We start from the raw sequence: 18,943 nt of genomic DNA, 5'->3' as shown, positions 1-18,943 counted from the left end.
GTTAACACATAAATGTTTTAGAAGTTACTATTTTAGCGTGCTTTAAAAAACCCCTTCGATTTTTGATCTTCTTGATTCCACTGATTTTTGATCTTCTTGATTCCACCTTCAAGTCTCCTTGTTTGATTTTCTTAGTTCTCCTTCAAACCTTTTAGCCTTCTCCAGTGTTCTTCAAGAACTCAAAAAAATAACAGTAGAGATTTTTCTTTGTGTGTGGGCACAAGAATTTTATTTTTTTGCATATATATTAATTAAACCCAAAAATGAGAATGTACGTGTATATATATATGGATTTGATTCACAAAACTTCCAATCCCAAAAGAACTCTATCTTTTGATTGGATAAAGGTCCTCAACAAAAAGATTCTTTTTTGTACTTATCCAAATCATAACCTCCATATCTAAATGTCACATGCTTAGCACATGCAAGACACATTCCGGTTTAATTAATTTATATATATTTCTACAGTTAATAAATTATAACTCTTATAATTTATTCCGATTCTTATTTTTAAAGCCACTGAAGGGACCAAACGTACCCAATGAAATCAAGCTCCAATAAATTAATTTTGACCCTATTAACTCTTGATCGGTTTAGATAATTTATTAATCAAGTTCTATTCCACTAAAAGAACGTGATTGCATTCTTATTTTAATTGAAATTACTGAAGCTACAATAATTACATCCTTTGACAAATTGATCTTACGTATTACCCCCGTTAATCCCGTTGAATATTTGGATCGGGGTGAAATGACCAAAATGCCCATTTTCCAAATATACATTAAATCCTCAATCCCATTTTCTATTTGACAATTTCGTGTGATCACATTACAATATTAATTCAACAATCATGTTGAATTACGGAGCTCGAATTTAACTGTTCATTAAAAAATCTCTTGAGTTCATGATCATGCCTACTATATGTAGGTTACGGATTCCATATTGCGAATATATGTTCTTCAATTATTTCACTTTAATTCCCAAGGTATCGATATTTTGATTAACAATTTAATCTCACTCATTGATACCTCAAAAAACTTTAAGTTAGTAATCAAAGTTCGTTACTCGCGTAGGATTAAAGTACTACGTACAATAGTCAAGTGAAATTAAATTCAAGTAGTCAATTCCATAAATTAATTTCACGTGGTCCAGTCCAATACATTCCAAAATGTACAATCAATTTTATTGATCAAGTCAATATCAACTTTAAATAAAATTGAGACAATCTTATCAAAATAAAATATTCGTCTTTATTTACCGATTGTGGGCAATAAACTTTAGATCAAATTATAAATCAAATATTTCCGTGTTTAATAACTTAAAAACTTGATTTATAATATCAAGTTGATCCATGAACAAAATGCAAGCTCAAATGAATATGAACAATTTATTGGAAAAAAGATTATTATTTTTTATTTCAAAATGTCACGAGTGCAAATAAATTTAGTGGAAGGGCTAAAACAAAACTAACACAGGCATCATAGCTTTTTGCCTACAAGCAATGGTTCCAACTTTTGCAACTCGAGAACATTTATTTCCAGATCAAGAACAACAAAAGCCAGCAGATATCCTCCATTTCCCCCCTAAAGTTCCCCTGGGTGCCTCAGAGAAATAAGGACTCACGAAATAAATGGCACAAGTCTGGCAGGGGAAAACAATCTCGTGCTCGCTGTGATATTAGCAAATACGCAATCGATTTTGCATTGGGTTTGGGTCTTGTTACCGCTGGTTTGATTCTTGGATGGACTGTAGGGTGTATGCTACCAGGCTAGTAATTTTGCAGACGTCTTTTGTGCTTGCTCAGATTTTTGTGGATATAGGTTTATGATTGAGTTTGTTCCACCTTTTATGTATGAAATCAAGATTCATCAATTTCCCATTTGTTTTCGTTGTTAGAACTTGGAATTGGATTCAATTTTGTACATATGTTATGGTGAAATGTTAGTGTACATATTTTGTACAATTTTGTACAGATTATTAGTAATTGCAGTACTAGCTAACAGTGACCTTTGCAACACCATTATTATTGGCAGCTGACCTAACTTTCAGGTGAGGTTAAGTTCAATCTCAAAATGGCCACATTAAAAATGCATTTTAGAGAGGTTAGTTTGATATCTAAAAACTGTTCAGCAATAGTCAAATCAAGAATGTGAACCCAAGCAGTTTTACTTTCTCAAACTGAGAAACCAATTAAGATTGGGTTTGAGTGCAAAGGTAGAAGGGAGCTTGATTGCCAGAGCAAGTCTTGTCCTCATGGCCTTGTTCTTCTTTACCCATTAGGTGCGTTGTCCTCGAGGTTTCGTAATCCATCCTAATGCATGCTTATTTTGTTTAAATTCAAAAACTTTACATGCTAATTTTTTGTTGCATATTAATCGTGTCTTAAATAATTTCATTGGAGAGCTTAGACTTCAATTTTGTGTTTCCTCGCAAAGCTACATTTAGATAGTTTTTTTTTTCTTTTTTTAACTAGGCTTTATGAATATCAATTTTCAAGATTGACGTTATTTCATATATCCATTCGTTTTAAGTTTTTTATGCATCTCACAATGAATCAAAAGGATTGTTCGAGATGAATATATATGATTGATTATTAGTGATATGACTTGATTAATTGCATGTCTCAAAGATATAACTTTATAGTCAAGAGACATTGTGATTATATGTTTATAGTAATACTAGTTTGCGTCTCGTGCGTTGCACGAATTTTGTATTTATTTTGATTTTATTAGCGTAAAATTTATAGATTGTACAAAAAATATTTGGAAATAAGAAATGTTTGTTTGATTATCATCTTTTGGTCGACTGTATATTTTATGTCTCGATAATTTATTTTTATTCTTATAAATAAGTATAATGAATGTTGTGATTGTATATATGTCAACGATAATTTATTTTTAATTATTTTTTGTATTTTTTGTTTAATGTAGATGAATATATATATTTTTTTATCTAATATTGCAAATAAGTTGTAAATTGAATTTTGCAAAATACTTTTCTTTAGCAACTTCAATTTGAGAGGCTAAACTTGTAGTTCAAAAATAATTCATGCCATTGTAAATTGAAAGAGAATATCAACATACACAAACATTTAAATAACAAACTTAGGTTCGCACGTAAAATAACTTGAAGTGGCACTTACTGGATGACCAACTCCCTTGTTGGTGTAAGAATTAGAACTCTAACAGCAAGCTTATTTTTCGGACGATACAACAGTTACTCCAAGATTGGTAGGGCAAAAGAATTAAAAAAAATTTAAATAAATTTTATTTGAAAGAAAAAAGAAATTTAAATAAATTGATAAAAAATTATTTAAAAAGTAAAATTTTCAATTTTAATTAAATAATATTTATATATTCTTCATTTAATTTTCATAACTTTATTTTATTTTTTACTTCTAAATAATTTTAAACGAATTTTTTTACTTATATAAGTAATTTTTACATATATTAGAAATAATTTTTGTTAATATGTTTATTTAAATTTTTTTTTACTTATAAAAATGGTCAGCACGGAGTAAGGCGGGAGGTATAGCTATATAGAAAGTTGCGTGTTACATAGATTCACACTGCTTCTCTTACACTATATATATAATATAATAATATAAGTAAATGAGTTGATTTGAAAAGGCGTGGCCATAGCGTATGAAAATGGAGAACGGAAAAGTAAAAAAAAAAAAAATTGAATAATCCTCCGTGCACTGAGACCACACTATATATAATTTTTTTAATTCTCTTTTCTTCAATTTTTTTAACCTACAAATAACTTTTTCGTTAAAACTGAAAAATTAAGTTTTATTTGGAAGAGAAAAGAATTAAAAAAGAAAAATTAATTGATTTTTTTTAAAGAAAAAAAGACTTATATGCATTTTTTAACACATACGTTTAATTTCCATTTAACTATTTTCGATTTTTATTTAGATCATTCGATGTCTCTATGATATAGTTCTCAAAATGAGTTTCGAGAGAATGTAAAATATTTATTAATTTGACTATCGTACAATCATCAACGAATTTCTAAAGTTAGCTTGTTATAAAAAATTTCGAAATAGTAATAAACTAATTGATTTTTTTAAGAAAAATGACTTATGCTTATTTTTTAACACATACGTTTAATGTCCATTTAACTATTTTTTATTTTTTTTAAAATAAGGATATAAGAAAAAAATCACTTTTATATAAAAAATAATAAAAAAATATTTTAGAAAAAGTTACTTTTAAGTAAAAAATTTGAAGAAAAAAGAATTAAAAATTTTTTTAATATTTGTTGTTCACATTATAATTTTTTTTTCAATTTATAATTCTTTTCTCTTAATAATTCCAAACAGAAACTTCAATTTCAGAATTTTTTTCTGTGTAGTTTTACGTTATAAATAATAGTTTTTTCAATTTAGAATTCTTTTTAATTTTTTTCTTCTAATTTTTTATTATTAATCAGTATTTTTTAATAGTTTGAGATAAAATTTATTTTTTTAGTAATAATTCAATATATAAAATGATGAAAAAAACATGTTCACTTCGTGCATGGAGGAAAAAACTTCCGTCATACCACATAATTTTTTTTTAGCAAAATGATGCATTGAGAAAATTGTTGCGAAAAAATAATAAATAGTAATAAAATAATTGATTTTTTTAAGAAAAAACGGCGTATACGCATTTTTAACACATACGTTTAATCTCCGTTTAACTATTTTTGATATTTATTTAGATCATCTGATATCCTTATGATATAGTTCTCAAAATGAGTTTCGAGAAAATGTAAAACATTTATCGATTCGACTATCGTACAATCGTCGACGAATTTTTAAAGTTAACTTGTTATCAAAAATTTCGAAATAGTAATAAAATAATTGATTTTTTTAAGAAAAACGACTTATGCGTATTTTTAACACATACGTTTAATATCCGTTTAACTATTTTTGATATCTATTTAGATCATTCGATGTCTCTACGATATAGTTCTCAAAATGTGTTTCGAGAGAATGTAAAACATTTATCGATTCGACTATCGTACAATCGTCGATGAATTTTTAAAGTTTGCTTGTTATCGAAAATTTTGAAATATAGTTTGAAAATGCATACTTTGACGTCTCATAACATTTGCTACGATTGACTGTTTCACGCACCGTTAACGACGTGCAATACTTTGTCGTGAGTACTTCAAAACGATATTAAGAATGTAATATTTCGACTTTGTTTGATATCCCGTAATGAACCTGAAAATGAACACAAAAATATAAGTAAAAAAAATAAAATTATTTCTTTCTTCGTGCACGGAGTCCTTCCTAATTTTTTTTTTCTTTCCTCCGTGCATGGAGAGATTACTTTTTTTTTCGTTATAATTTTACGTTATAATTTTTTTTTTCAATTTAATTTTTTTAATTCTTTTCTCTTCAAATTTTTTTACTTACAAGTAATATGTTGTAAAAAAATTTCTGTCGCATATTATTTCTATCTTTTATATATATATATATATATAAGTGATTTTTTTCTTATATCCCTACTATATATATCTATATCGGAGTGGGGAAGGAATGGAAATTGTGTGTTACAGTAAATTTGGAGGTAGTGTATAATAAAATAAAATATATATCAAGCAAACGGCGTCGTTTTTGGTCCCCAATTGAAAAAAAAAAAAAAACAAAACAAAAATGATACAGTAAAGATGGATCAAGACACTGTTACTTTCTACAGTACCTACACATTCCCCTTTTTATATAGTAGGGAAAAAAGAGTGCATATTTAATCCTATCTACATCAAGAGCAATTACCCTAATAATTTTGCCAACAAAACATCCAAGGGTTTTTGTAGAATATTTTATTTCTAGCATAACAGCATGTAGGAAAATATTATGGACAAGTAACATAAATAGTTATGATAAACTCAGCCAAAATATGATACTCAAAGAGCTTAATCCACGTAGATTTAATCCTATCTACATTGGTAGCAACTCCCCTAATAGTTCTGCCATCGAAATGAATGAGAGTTTTTGTGAAACCTTTTATTTCTGACGTAACCAGAATGTAATAAAAGATTATGAACGCGTAACGTAGATCGTTAGCCAAACTATGACACTCAAAGGGCTAAACATTCACAATTCTATCTTGTACTATTCTATACTATCAGAGTGATGGACTCAGATCACAGAGTCCTAATTGACCCACTGAAGAATCTGGGCTCATTTTTAAATCAACCTGTTTATAGCTTGACGGGCCGACACAAAACCAATCGCCATTACCCAAACCCAAATTCATCTGCCAACAATTTCGAAGCTCGCTAGAGTGGGAAGCAGAAAGGGGAAAGAGGGGAGAGAAAGATTCAATCGAAGAAGATGCCGGTGATGGAAAAGCTGAAAATGTTCGTAGTTCAAGAGCCTGTTGTCGCCGCTTCTTGCCTAATCGCTGGTGTTGGTCAGTGTTTTTACTGAATTGTGTGTATGCGTAGGTATATGAATGGTGATTTGATCCCTTTTTGTTTAGCGGCCTTGGTTGGATTTTTATAATTTATGTGTATTGCGGATAGGAATTGTGTTAAAATCGATTCAAGTCTGACTCAAAATAATTCTGTACCATTTTCGTGGTCTTAAATCTTATTACCCGGTGAAAAAGGTTAATGATAAGAGGTAAAAGTGAAGAACTTTAACATCGTAGTCCCTAAAAATTACACATTTTGAGATGGTTTTCTGATGGAAGCGTCATGGTATGCTTTGATTTGGGTCGTTGGTTATAATGATTGTCGATAGTTTTCAATTGGGTGTATTTGGTCTTCAAAATCATGTAATCTGTAAAGTTGCTTTTTTTGTTCTTGCTCCGTGCGCGAGGCTTCTAAATGAAGTACATAGCATTGGTTTTCGAGTCATGAGATTGGGCCTTAAGTTCAGTGGAAGAAAAAATGTGTGAACAGAATCTGTAAAACATTATGATTTGAGAAAATTACTACTAGTACTGTTAATGTGGTTATTATGTGGAGGTCAATAACTCACAAGATATGGAATTTGCAACAATTACAGGACTCTTCCTTCCAGCCGTGGTAAGGCCTATACTGGACTCTTTTGAATCATCCAAGCAAGTGCCTCAGCCTGCTTTAAGTGATGTGAGTGAGCTCTGTTTTTCTAATTATGCACAACCAAATTTCCCTTTCTTTCACCTTGTTGTATATCTTTTTATTTTGTTTTGTCATCAAGATCTATTGATTTTGTTGTTTCAAAAAGTGATTATGTTCATTACTGATGTTTTTAAATGACTGATATGTTATTTTTCACTCTTTTTCATTCTAAACGGCTGACCATCTTCCCTCCCAGAGTGTTGGAAAGGAGATGATATGGGCCACCAGATAAATGGTGCATTAGATTTGAACTAATGGTTTCATTATCACCTCCAATTATGAGTAAAAGTCATTTTCTGAAATATATTTTGTCCTACTTTACTTAAAGAGTTCTTTCATGATCTTTAATGAAACAACTTGGGTCTGCTCTTTGGGGCTTCTCTGGTCTTCAGTTGCTTATTCGTGCCATTAAGTGTCTTTTTTAAGCGTAAAAACTGCAAGAACAAATGTGGTTGGTCTTCAGTTTGCGAATTTGAGTTGTTTAAGATATCATAGTTATCCAAGGCAGTGAATACTATGCGTGATCATCTGGGTAAATGGAAACTCTAGAGACATTTTGTATTGTTAAAGTTTGACTTCATTGAAGGAGAGTTAGTTATAAATAAATTTCATATGTGTACCACAACTTGGGGGGTTTTGCTGTAATTGAAACTCTACCCTGCTTTTGTGAACTTCCACATTTCAAGTGATATAGATATGGTGACCTTTGATACAGACATGGTATTAACGTTTAATATCATGATTATCGACCTCTATTTCAAATTATTAGAGTTAAAAAATTGTACCTATATACTGATAGTTATTATTTGAATTTCTATCTCATTCTATTTATTTCCTGCACAAGTGCTTGAGCATATTCATATGTTATTATTTCTTTTTGATATTTCTTCCAACTATTAGAAGGGCTTTCTTAACCCCTGGCTCAAACGTACCAGCAGCGAGCTGGTTACTGCTTGAACTCACCTAAGGTATTGTGAGGAGCGTGTGTTGGGAATGTGCCTCTATCAAATGTAAAAGTGCCTGTTTCTTCTACATTTTTTTTCTTAATGGTCATCTTTCAATGTTTATAACCTGTAATGCTGCCAGAACTGTCTTTTCTAGAATAATAAATCCCTGTGAACTTGTTTCAGTAGAAGCGCTTCTTTGTATGTGGTTAGATAAATTTATGGTTTGTCGTTGCAGGTTGTTGCTGGTATGACTGGTAAAAAACAGGGATAATTTCACCAGTCTTTCTACTACTCTTTTTTCTCATTCCATTTTGATTGGAGCCGGTAATAATTTCTTCAAGTTCAGTTGACCTTCTGTTGACGAATGCTATGTTTAACACTATGCAAAAAAAAAAAACAAAATATCAATTTTATGCTACTTCCGATTGATGCAAATAACTTTTCACTTTTGTGTTTTAATCTAGACCATAAGTGTCCCTTTACTTTTCTCTGCTGTTTTCTTTCATTTGAATGAGTTTGGAACTTCGTTTTAAAGACTTGAAAGAAATGACAAGCCTATGTCGTTAGTTATGAATTTATGTAAGTTAGGATTGTTGTTGAATTTTATCTGCTCATTGCATGTATGACCGACATAATATCATCATATCTCAGGGAAGTTTGGACTGAAATTATCTGTAAGTGTATCCATCTCTGATGATTGGCTTAAATCAGAAACACGAGTACTTAAAAGTCGATAAGGAATAACCTGCATTGAAATGAAAGGGCAATTCCTACAGAAATTCAGATGGAATTCTAGGAATTCGAGGTTTTGTCCAAAAAATTCATTATCACTCAAATAACATATTCAAGCCTTCAATTTCTATATTCAAGACCTTGTAATTATAACACAAACGTACTATTTGTATATAATTTTCACATCTTGCTAACCATAGGAACAACACACTATCTAGTGGGACAACCAATGGAAAAGCACAACCTTCTGAAATAGGAACACATATTCGTAAGACTCAAATGTTGAACCCTTCTTTCTTTGGTTTTCTGCTCTTCCATGGTATAACTTGCTTGAAACCTTCATATATAGCAGCCTGCAAGCAGAAGATAATAATATTTAATTGAAGAGGCAGTTTAATGGAAAGACAATACTTGGTAGCAGATAGTACTAGATAATTTAACATAGAAGGTAATTACTTAAATTTCTTTCTCAATACTGTCAAATATACCATCCAAATATGAATTTTTTTCTTAGAAGCCATTCATATTCGATGATTAAATATTTTGTGCCCACTCTTAGATGATTCTAACCTTACTGCCTGTTGTATTGGAATCATGGAAAGGATTAGTCTACTTGTATACTTTCCATGTATATAATGGGTTACACCACCCTCACATGGAGGGGGCCCCACGCATACTAAATTATATATGAGCCCCTCTCCATGTGAGGGGGTGTAAAACATTATGTAAAAGGAAAGTGTACATGTAGCATCATTCTCATGGAAATTACATATAATTGATAAATGAAATATAATGGAAGCTTATAGGAATTAATGACACCGTAAATATTGTTCCTATGTGCTGCTACTTTTGATTAGATGATCCCATAATTGATACCATGAGGAAAACATGAAAAGAACATACCCAGAGATGAGATTTAGCTTGATAGACACTGGAAAAGCTTCCATTTCTTCTTATATTTTCCTTTTTCTCCCTTGCACTCTCATCGACTTCTCTTTTTCCACCCTTTTTTTGTCCCCAAGTTCCCAAAAATCCTCTTCCTTTGTGCTTTTTCTCTTTAAAAACCATAGTATCGAGTTCGTCTCTTTCAGGACTTGTGCTACTGGTACTGTCAAAGGAATCTCGACGTTCCCTGAAGAATCTGAAAGAAGAAAACTTCGGCCTGCTGACCACATAGGGTCCATCCAAGACTGTGGTGGGAGAGGGTGTTTTGGAATTTTTGGGGGTAGACTCCATGTATAGCCTAGGAGGGAGCTCTAAGAACTTGGGTTCTATAGTGTCAATGGGGTTGGACGGGGAATAGAGATTCGAGCAGGGCCGAGGTTTTCCTGGCTCGTCCTCCCATTTGAATGGCACAAATGCTAAAGTCTGCAGTGGTGGTGTTTCTGTGCCAGGATGCTCTGGTGACTCTGTGACTGGTATAGGCAACATTGGAAGTGGAAGCTTATATGATCTGAAATTTCGCTCTGATTCACACTCTAATCCCATGATTGTGTAGCGTATGTATGAGATAGAGAGAGAGAGAGAGAGAGAGAGAGAGCCTATGACACTAGAATATAGAACAAAGAACAACCTTAAGAAAGGATTGATCTGTCTTATAGTAGACCACGAAAAGCTTGTAGTTCACTGATCTACTCTTATTCTGAACCTCTTGACTCACCTCTGTCTGTGTGTGTGTGTGTGTGTGTGTGTGTGTGTGTGTGAGAGAGAGAGAGAGAGAGAGAGAGAGAGAGAGAGAGAGAGAGAGAGAGTTCCGAGTTTGAGTGGATTTTGTGATGTTGGTAGGTGTTTTCAAATGGTGCTTTTTGTAGATGTTGACGAGAAAAAAGCAGCAGACATCTAGATGATTATGCTTCTCTATTTCTTGATCAACTTTGACATTTATGAAAGAGGATTAATACAGCCACATATTTGCGCCTTAACTCATTTGACTTTTATTCACTGAGATTTCACACTTAATTGCATTTTGTCTGGTGAGATCATATAGTGCTTGTTTTGTAATATTTTTGAGTGTTTATAGGTTGCGAATCCCATAGAATGTGTAGATGGTAAGTTGTGGACCAAACTAAATTTGTAGATAAAAAGTATGTTCAATCAACTTAATTATATTTTAAGCTTTGTCAAGTTCACTTACCGAACAAGGTCGTAGTAAGTTAACCATAGTTCTTTTTTTCACAGAGTACAATTATCTTGCACTATTTCGACGGTTGATCAAACATAAGTTGAGCCTCTCAGTTGTAAGTAGACGATTAGTGTAAAACTCCATCACACATTAATGACAAAAAGAACTACAGAATTCCATTGGAGCAATAAAATAAAAACCGTGATTATCAAGAACAACGGCCTTAGTGGTCAAAAAGGCAGAAAGGGATTTTATTAAAATCAAAATAAAGGGAAAAAAGCAGTTTCCATGTTGTGCAATTTCAAATTAAAGATGGTGAACGCATTAAAGCATATATCTTCTGATTGTTTATTGTGGTTATTGACTTCTCTCATTGGGACACTGAATTTTAGACGTTAGAAAATAAAGCATCAAGAAATATTTGAACAAAAGAAGATTGAGTTCAATATAGAATCCCTTTTTAATTTGAAATACTATAAGCATCTTCTATTCATTCTATGGATTGTCATCATGGTGGCACATAATAGAAATGGTTTTGGTTTACGTGATGTTGATGTCTAATAAATATACAGTTAAATTTAAATTTTATCTTCAGTGAATTCTATGTTTAAGATGACAAATCAATTAAAGCCATCTAAATGCACATGATTGAGATGAATAGCATCATCCGTATTTCTCATTATCCTTGCAGTCAAACGGTTATCTTGACAATGTATATTTTGTTTTTGTCACATTCATTATTTTTAAAAATGCCACATCTATGATCTCTCTCCATTTGCTTTTCACTTTTTTGGAATTGAGTGTTAGAGAATTTAATGCTTAAACTTTTACAAATTCAAAATGTAATAATCAATCCGTTGTAAAAGTCACAACCTATGACCTATTGATCATAAAATCTATTGTAACATATTAATTTATTTAAGGGAAAATGTTATAGTTAATGAAGGTCGAGCATGAAATAAAATACAATTATGTTAGTATATTTCTTCAAGAGGATATAAATTATGGTGGCCCCAATGTTTTTGTTACACCACACCTGCCAACATTTGTTCTATATACTAATTTGATCACGCATAAAATTACAGAAGCAACCACAATAATTTTATTCTTACAACATTTCGACATCAAAACTCTCTCTCTCTCTCTCTCTCTCTCTCTCTCTCTCTCACAGAGTAAAAATTCCTCCATTTGGCAAAAATTATAATTTTTTAAATAATCAAATTTTACTTTTAAAGCACACATTTCAATGCACCCCCAAGTACTATTTACTTATCTATCGCTTATAAATTCTTTTCAACTTGAAGTTATATTAGATGATTAAAACGGAAATAACTCTCTTGAGAGCCTCTGGGTCCATAGTAGACATTGGCATACCCACATGGGGTTATTTGGGGTCAAATGACCTAATAGATCTTTGAATTTTTCTTCTTTTTTTCTTCCCCCCGCTTAAAACGTAAATTTCTGGCAAAATAGTGAGTTAACCCAATTAATTTCCCTAATCCAATGCCCAAAAAGTCCAAACCCAAATCCAATTGTAGTCACACATGGTCTTATTTTTGTTAATAATACGTTGTTCGAAAAAAATTTCATTTTTGACCTTTTCTTATTTTTATTAATAATACGTTGTTCGAAAAAAAATTTATTTTTGACCTCACAGTTCGAATTGTCTGCATCCCCCCTCGCCCCCATAGTAGTAGAAAGACTGAAAGAGACATTCTTGATCTCCAATCCTTCTTTTGAGAGAGAGAAAATATAATAATAAAATTTAAATTGAGAAATGATGATAACTTAAAATTTTGAAGTTCTTATCCAGTAGATAATTCCTTTCAGTAGTGTCATTTTGAATCCTCTTAAAAGCAATCAATCTTCATGAAAACAACCTTTGCCTCCACAATTTGGACAGTCCCACTACATTGATGAATCCTAAAAAAGTACGAACAATCTAATTATTCATTTTTATCGTTTATTTGACACAACTGACTAATTTTCTTTTTTCTTACTCATTTTCGATAACACGTTCCCCCAATAAATATTTTTCTACATAAACACACAATTTTTCCTACTTTTTTTCCAAAAATTATTTCGCTTCAAATAATGTCAGAAACTGATACTAAAGTTTCTAACAAACAAGTGTATGACTTTTACTACATATTGAGATCAGCTATCAAGAAGACAAAATCACCCTACCCTACCTCCCCATCCCACAACCATGTTTACGACTCCACCGCAAAGCTCGTTTCATACACAGTATTCTGGACGATACAATTGTAATTAATATTTCTTTACCCGTTAATCCTAGTATACTTTGTCTACTTCTGCTGCCTAATGAGCAAGCTCAGCTCCCATATTTTGTAACCCCAATTCTGAAAATTTTCTATTCTGCAAGTTTTGGCTCTGAATCTAAGCTTCTTGCAGTGCCTTCACCAGCACAAGCAGTAGAGGACAAGCATCTAGGATTCATCTTCTTCACTTCCTCACGCGAATAGATGCAAATTTTCTTTACTCTCTTACAGAACTTCCTGCAAAGAATAAGAAAAATTTAACAAGTTTTAATAGCTAATTGGACGTGACTACGAACAATTTTTGGGAAATACTCACGGCCATGGATCATCGCCGACAAGCATGACATCGCCCTCGTTGTCAGTGTAAATTATGACCCATTTATTTATCGGGCGAAGCCCCCCCTTAATCTCGAACATTTTCTCCAGCTCAGTGATAAGGTCATCATAACCTTCTAATGCACTCAAATTGACAGCACGTCCGACGGAAATCCCTTCCATTTGTACCTTCAGAATAGAATTATTCAAAAGCTAATTCGTATATGTTCATATAATATAATGAACATACCTTGGTACGGGTTCTCGTAGATGTGATGGAGATCTGCTTTCTTTGAGTATCATTAGGCAAAACCTCAAATACATGTTTTCTTTCTTCGGAGAATTTCAAAACATCCCTATTGTTCATCGTATCAACACCATTAGCACATTTTGAAGTGATATTTGGAACTGTCACTTCCTTCTCGACCCGCGAAATATTGTTTGCATTATTCCTTAAATCAATGCCAAATAAACGACATGCTGAAGTAGTCTCGACCTTCTTACTTTTATCAACTTGATCAAGAAAATGATCCTTATCTGTCCTTGATGAGACGGGAGAGTTATAATCAGAAAGAATAGATAGTACAGATGCATTTTTACTGTATTCTGATTCGCGAAACAGGTTTGGAGAATCATTCCTGACAGAAGTAGGTGCCCACATTCCCCAAGACGATGTAGTAGTATTAGTAGTTCCTACAATGCAATTGAAATGATAAGTTAATACCTAAAGCTCTGCATTTTGGTACGCTCAAAAGATGTTGAAAAATAATATTATATACCTGATGGATGCCGATCAAGAAGTCGAGGTATTTTGTTCTTTGTAGCAGGTTGTGCGATGTCAATAGAAGCAGAAGCAACAAACGGCTCTATCTCCCATGGCGAGACCCTCTGTGACCACCGCTCGGTTCCAGGTTCATCCCATTGTATCTAAAATGAACAATAATTTGGAAAGGAATTATTAATAAAATGATCCGACAATAGTAACGATTAGACATGCTAGATAAACTCAAACACTGTTGCTAACCTTCAAAGACCGCCAGTTAGAATCTTTCCAATGTGGTGAGATATCTCCAACACCAATTATGGTGCCAGTCGACCTGAAAAGACATCAATTGAATCGATAACGAAATTATGCAAGTTTCATTGTTTCAAAGTCGAAAGACAAAACAAGGAAGAAAATGAACAACGAACCTTTTCTCACGAGATTCTACTTCTTTGAATCTCATCTTAAAATGCATGCCCACAGTAAATTTATGTCGTACAGCCTCTAAATATTTGTTCATCCCAATGATGAATTGGCTTGCCCTGATACATCATATTGATGATTTGGTAGATTATGTTTAAATAAGAGTAGATAGATTTCTTTAATTTTTTTCCCAAGGTGATTGCCGTACCTTGGCTTGTAATACACCACAAATAGTGTTTTTGTGGTAATGGCATGCGATGCAGAAGCAAGAACTCCAAGATGCATGCTTTCGCTGGAAATAATAGAAGGCGGGATGGGGCTTTGCTGTCGAGCTAGACGCCGAACACCGACTCTTAATTCTCCATTATCACCGCTGCAAATCAGTGGTTGTAATTCAAATTATAACAAGCAAAATGCACTGATAGCAAAAGCAGAAAGCCATAACTTAACTGATAAGGAAGCAAAAATTACCTCAAGAAAACGAAAGCATCGCCTGCAACTAATCTCTTAGAGGCGACAAATGTGCTCCAGCCCGTTGTCAGTAAGTGTCTCCGTGGTTGACCTGATCATATCATGATGATCCTTTGAGTATACATTTTGATGCAAAACTCTGACTTCTATTTTTGAATTGCTGAAAGAATACAGAAAACGTAGGTTCCACAATAATACAATGCAAAAATATCAGAATTGTTACCTCTGAATATATGCCTAAATCGCCACTCATAACCATGAAGATCCTTTGCAACCAAATCCTGGCTCGGGGTTGCTTGAGTCATATCCTTGAGGATTAACAATAACGCATCACATATCAGAACATGTAACAGACCTGATACAGTAAGCTTTGAACAGCATATGACAACCAAGGACTAAGGATGAAAACAAACAACAAACTAAGCCTTACTCCTAATAGATTTAGGATCGGCTACACGTATGGTTCTTCACCATGCTGCTATGTCCATTGCTATCCATACCCTAAGCTTTGAATGGTATAAAGAAGTAAAGAACCACCAATAGCTGAAGAAGGAAAAAAAAAACCTATTGTTTGAGCCCCTTTTTTCCATTAAAACACATTCTTCAACAGCGATTTAACCTCATTTCAACTACATATTTTTAATAAAATAATATTACACGTAAATCCAAAATTTTTCCTTATTTTTTTAACCACACATTCTCCATCATAACACTATTTCAAAATGAATTTTTTGAAAAATAAAAAAAATGGGGCTCAAACAACCATTAACCCTGCCATTCTCTGTTTATTACCAGAGCTACCGAGAGATTTAAAGAAACTAGGCCTTGTAACTACAAATATGACATGTTAAGTAATTGGTAACTAAATTACCCTCGTAATTATTTGGTTAATATTCTTCTTCCTTATGCACCTTTTGTAATAACAAAAGATTGAAAAGAAATTCCTTACCAATGGAGGGAGACATTCATTGGCGTCCCTTCGAAGAATCGAGAGCCCTCCATGTGTACTTCTGTCAGATGCCGTCAAAATCTTACAAAAAGAGCGAACATTTTGCTTTGGTGGATCAGGAGGGCATGGATCAGGACTCGTGGGCTCAGTTTGCTACGAGAAAGACAATACAAGATTCATTCGATACATAAATCACATAAAAACCTTAAGTTCTAAATAACAAGAATAGCAATGCATACAGATGTCAACTTCTTGCTACTGTTACTGAAGTTCTTCTTCATCCACACAAGATATACCGATATGCCACATTTTTTTCCAAAGTAGGAGTTAACATAGACACGAGGTTGAAAATAAAAATGCTAATTGCTTACGTCTGGTTCAGGGTGTAATGTGATCTGGGTGTAAACTTCATCTGTTTCAGGTTCAGCCTATCAATAATTGAAGCCAACAAAATTAAAACTGGCGAACAAATCTTTCAAGAAATAAGCAAGAAGGTTTGGGTAAGTGGAAACAAACCAGATATCAGAAATGAGAAAATACCCGTAATTGAATATGAAAAACATGACAAAGGATCTTTGAGGGAAGATTGAACCTTGGGATTTGTTTATTCGACTCTTGATTAGTAGATGCCTGCAACTGTACATCATAACATGTTTTTATCAAACTGCAATTCTAATTAAGGAAATATTCTCTAATGAGGGTAAAGAAAAGCCCTACTTGTTCTAAGTGACCCTGAGGAAAATAGTAAACTCTTTCTCCAGTACAAGGAACATTCACCATAGGTCCTGCACAAGCCTTCCATAGAGCTGTATACAAATCACCACTTTCTACACCAGTCGAAGACAAATCGACCCGAGGAAATATAAGAATATGGGATTCAAAATTCACAATTCACAATTTGACACTCAAAAATGAAGCGAAAATGGCTGATACAGAGCCCAGAAAATTCAAATAATTTAACAGATTAACACTAAAGAGAGAAACCATATGAAGAATTTGCTTCTTCAACTGCTGATCGGTGAATTCTGTAACAAGAATTTTAAAAGTTATGCTTGAAGATAATTTGAACAAATCAGTACAAAAAGCATTGCTAATAACTGAAAATAAAATGATTCTAAAAGGAGGGTTAACTAGAAAACTCATAAAAATGTAAAATTTGAAGATGAACATCAAATATGTTTATCCTAATATTCTAACAGAAAATAACCTTAAAAATCACCAAATAAAAAAAAAAAAGTATTCTTCTACCTGCATTTTGAGAGTTTGCCATCGTTTGAAGCTGCCAAAGCTCACAACAGAAAGAAGAAAGATGTTGGGAGTTGTTTCCAATCACTTCAACCTACCCAATTTTACATCATCATAATCTATAATCCCAATAAAACCCACTCTTTATTAAAAACTCTTAATTATCCCTCTCTCTCTCTCTCTCTCTCTCTCTCTCTGTGTATATATAAATGTGTACAAGTGTGTAACAGATTCCAAGGATGTAATAACTAGTTAGTAAATTGTAATGGAGGAAGAGGCTGCCTTTTTACCTTCTCTTTTTCCCCCTCGATTTTCAGGTACGAAACCGCTCTTGGCTTCTATATACATGTATAGCTGAGGTTATAATTTCATCACCCTTCATTTAACCAATTATTTAATATCGCATTGCTGCACATAGAGTGAAGTTATATTCACATTAAACTAGATAGCATTATTCATATTATAAACAAAAATGTATGTGTATGTAATATTTCACACATACAGACATCCCTTTCTCTCACTGTCTATACATACACATATGATACACGCATTTCTCTCCTTTCTTTGTTGCCACACGTTTTTAGTTCTCTCTCTTTCCTGGAGAGTTACACGTGCACACGACAAACACGACCCTTTATATCGTCCTCACTGAGATATTTTTCTACTCTTTCAATCTTGTCTCAGTGTCAAGTTCCATGTCTGATAAAATTCCCAACCTTTTTTTCTAAAAGAATAACTTTTCATAAAATCTATCCTAAAAAAATTGCATCAAACAAGACTTATATTGATGGATAATTTTTATTTTATTTTATTTTTTTTGGAAAAAGAATTTTTCTTTTGTTATTATATGCAAAAGAATTAATTTATGATGCCAAAACCAAAAGGCTTGTGTAAATATGACATTTTTTTATTTGGGTCCATATATGATATGATTCAATGTTTTTATCTTTGAATTTTGCTATTTAGGTTGTACGTAATGATTCTCGTAAACACTATGCCTTGTGTAACTTGCGACTTACTAACTTTTATTAATTTCAAAACATACAATTTGTGTTGAATCTAAATGCTTGACATACTCGTAATTAATGAGCTTATTTATAAAGACAATTGTGAGGTTGATACAGTGATACCCTAAACAATCTTCTCACTTTCGAGCACAATTTAAGTAAATAATTAAATAATATATCTTTATAGACATGCATAACGTTATATTTAGTAAATTTAATTCGACGAAAGTTGATTTTTGCGTACTTTCTTATTACATTGATGCTACTCAAGTAGGGCACGTGGTCTTGTTTGAGTAGCGTCACTCTTCTTATTAATTAAGTTAATATTTAATTATTTATAAATGAATGATAATATGTAATATCAACCTCCCTTCGGCTTTAAAGATGGTCAATATAATAGGATAATGAAAAGAAAAACTTCGGAATTTATAGAAACGGACAATCTTAATTGAGTTTATATCATTGAGAAAATCAATTATCTCATTTTATAGTATAAATTTTAAATATTAGTAATCTAAATGAAAGAATTGAAGTGTCAACATTCCATTAATCTGTCTTGTCCAATGCTAGGACAATATTCTTT

The 18,943-nt window shown here is 32.5% G+C and overlaps 3 protein-coding genes across 6 annotated transcripts; 1 reads left to right on the top strand and 2 right to left on the bottom strand.

Annotated features, from left to right (window-relative positions):
• The first annotated feature begins 6,150 nt into the window (after positions 1-6,150).
• LOC111409932 lies at positions 6,151-8,652 on the top strand. The gene is made up of 3 exons (XM_023040056.1): positions 6,151-6,410; positions 7,010-7,092; positions 8,287-8,652. Exons 1-3 carry the CDS (start codon positions 6,332-6,334, stop codon positions 8,320-8,322), a joined length of 198 nt encoding a protein of 65 aa, XP_022895824.1. The 5' UTR covers positions 6,151-6,331; the 3' UTR covers positions 8,323-8,652.
• A 122-nt stretch (positions 8,653-8,774) lies between these two features.
• On the bottom strand, positions 8,775-11,463 carry LOC111409931 (uncharacterized protein At4g00950-like). Its single transcript, XM_023040055.1, has 2 exons — positions 9,687-11,463; positions 8,775-9,136 (listed from the first exon to the last, which is right to left on the bottom strand). The coding sequence occupies exons 1-2, from the start codon at positions 10,269-10,271 to the stop codon at positions 9,059-9,061; spliced, it is 663 nt and encodes a 220-aa protein (XP_022895823.1). The 5' UTR covers positions 10,272-11,463; the 3' UTR covers positions 8,775-9,058.
• A 1,503-nt stretch (positions 11,464-12,966) lies between these two features.
• LOC111409930 (auxin response factor 18-like) lies at positions 12,967-17,804 on the bottom strand. 4 transcript variants are annotated; one of them, XM_023040053.1, is made up of 15 exons: positions 17,357-17,804; positions 17,093-17,133; positions 16,826-16,935; positions 16,649-16,744; positions 16,480-16,536; positions 16,109-16,261; positions 15,383-15,467; positions 15,160-15,250; positions 14,897-15,061; positions 14,694-14,807; positions 14,527-14,599; positions 14,282-14,429; positions 13,753-14,195; positions 13,504-13,691; positions 12,967-13,424 (listed from the first exon to the last, which is right to left on the bottom strand). In XM_023040053.1, exons 3-15 carry the CDS (start codon positions 16,886-16,888, stop codon positions 13,280-13,282), a joined length of 1,821 nt encoding a protein of 606 aa, XP_022895821.1. In that variant the 5' UTR covers positions 16,889-16,935; positions 17,093-17,133; positions 17,357-17,804; the 3' UTR covers positions 12,967-13,279. The 4 variants fall into 4 exon arrangements, with proteins under 4 accessions (XP_022895821.1, XP_022895819.1, XP_022895820.1 ...); XM_023040051.1 differs by lacking the exon at positions 17,093-17,133 and having other exon boundaries at positions 17,357-17,472; positions 17,644-17,804; XM_023040052.1 differs by lacking the exon at positions 17,093-17,133 and having other exon boundaries at positions 17,357-17,447; positions 17,644-17,804.
• Positions 17,805-18,943: the final 1,139 nt, after the last annotated feature.

Source organism: Olea europaea, chromosome 15, assembly GCF_002742605.1.
Source record: "Olea europaea var. sylvestris chromosome 15, O_europaea_v1, whole genome shotgun sequence".
In the NCBI taxonomy this organism is placed as follows: Eukaryota; Viridiplantae; Streptophyta; class Magnoliopsida; order Lamiales; family Oleaceae; genus Olea; species Olea europaea.
The sequence above is the reverse complement of the archived record's forward strand: the minus strand, read 5'-3'. Positions and strand labels throughout refer to the sequence as shown.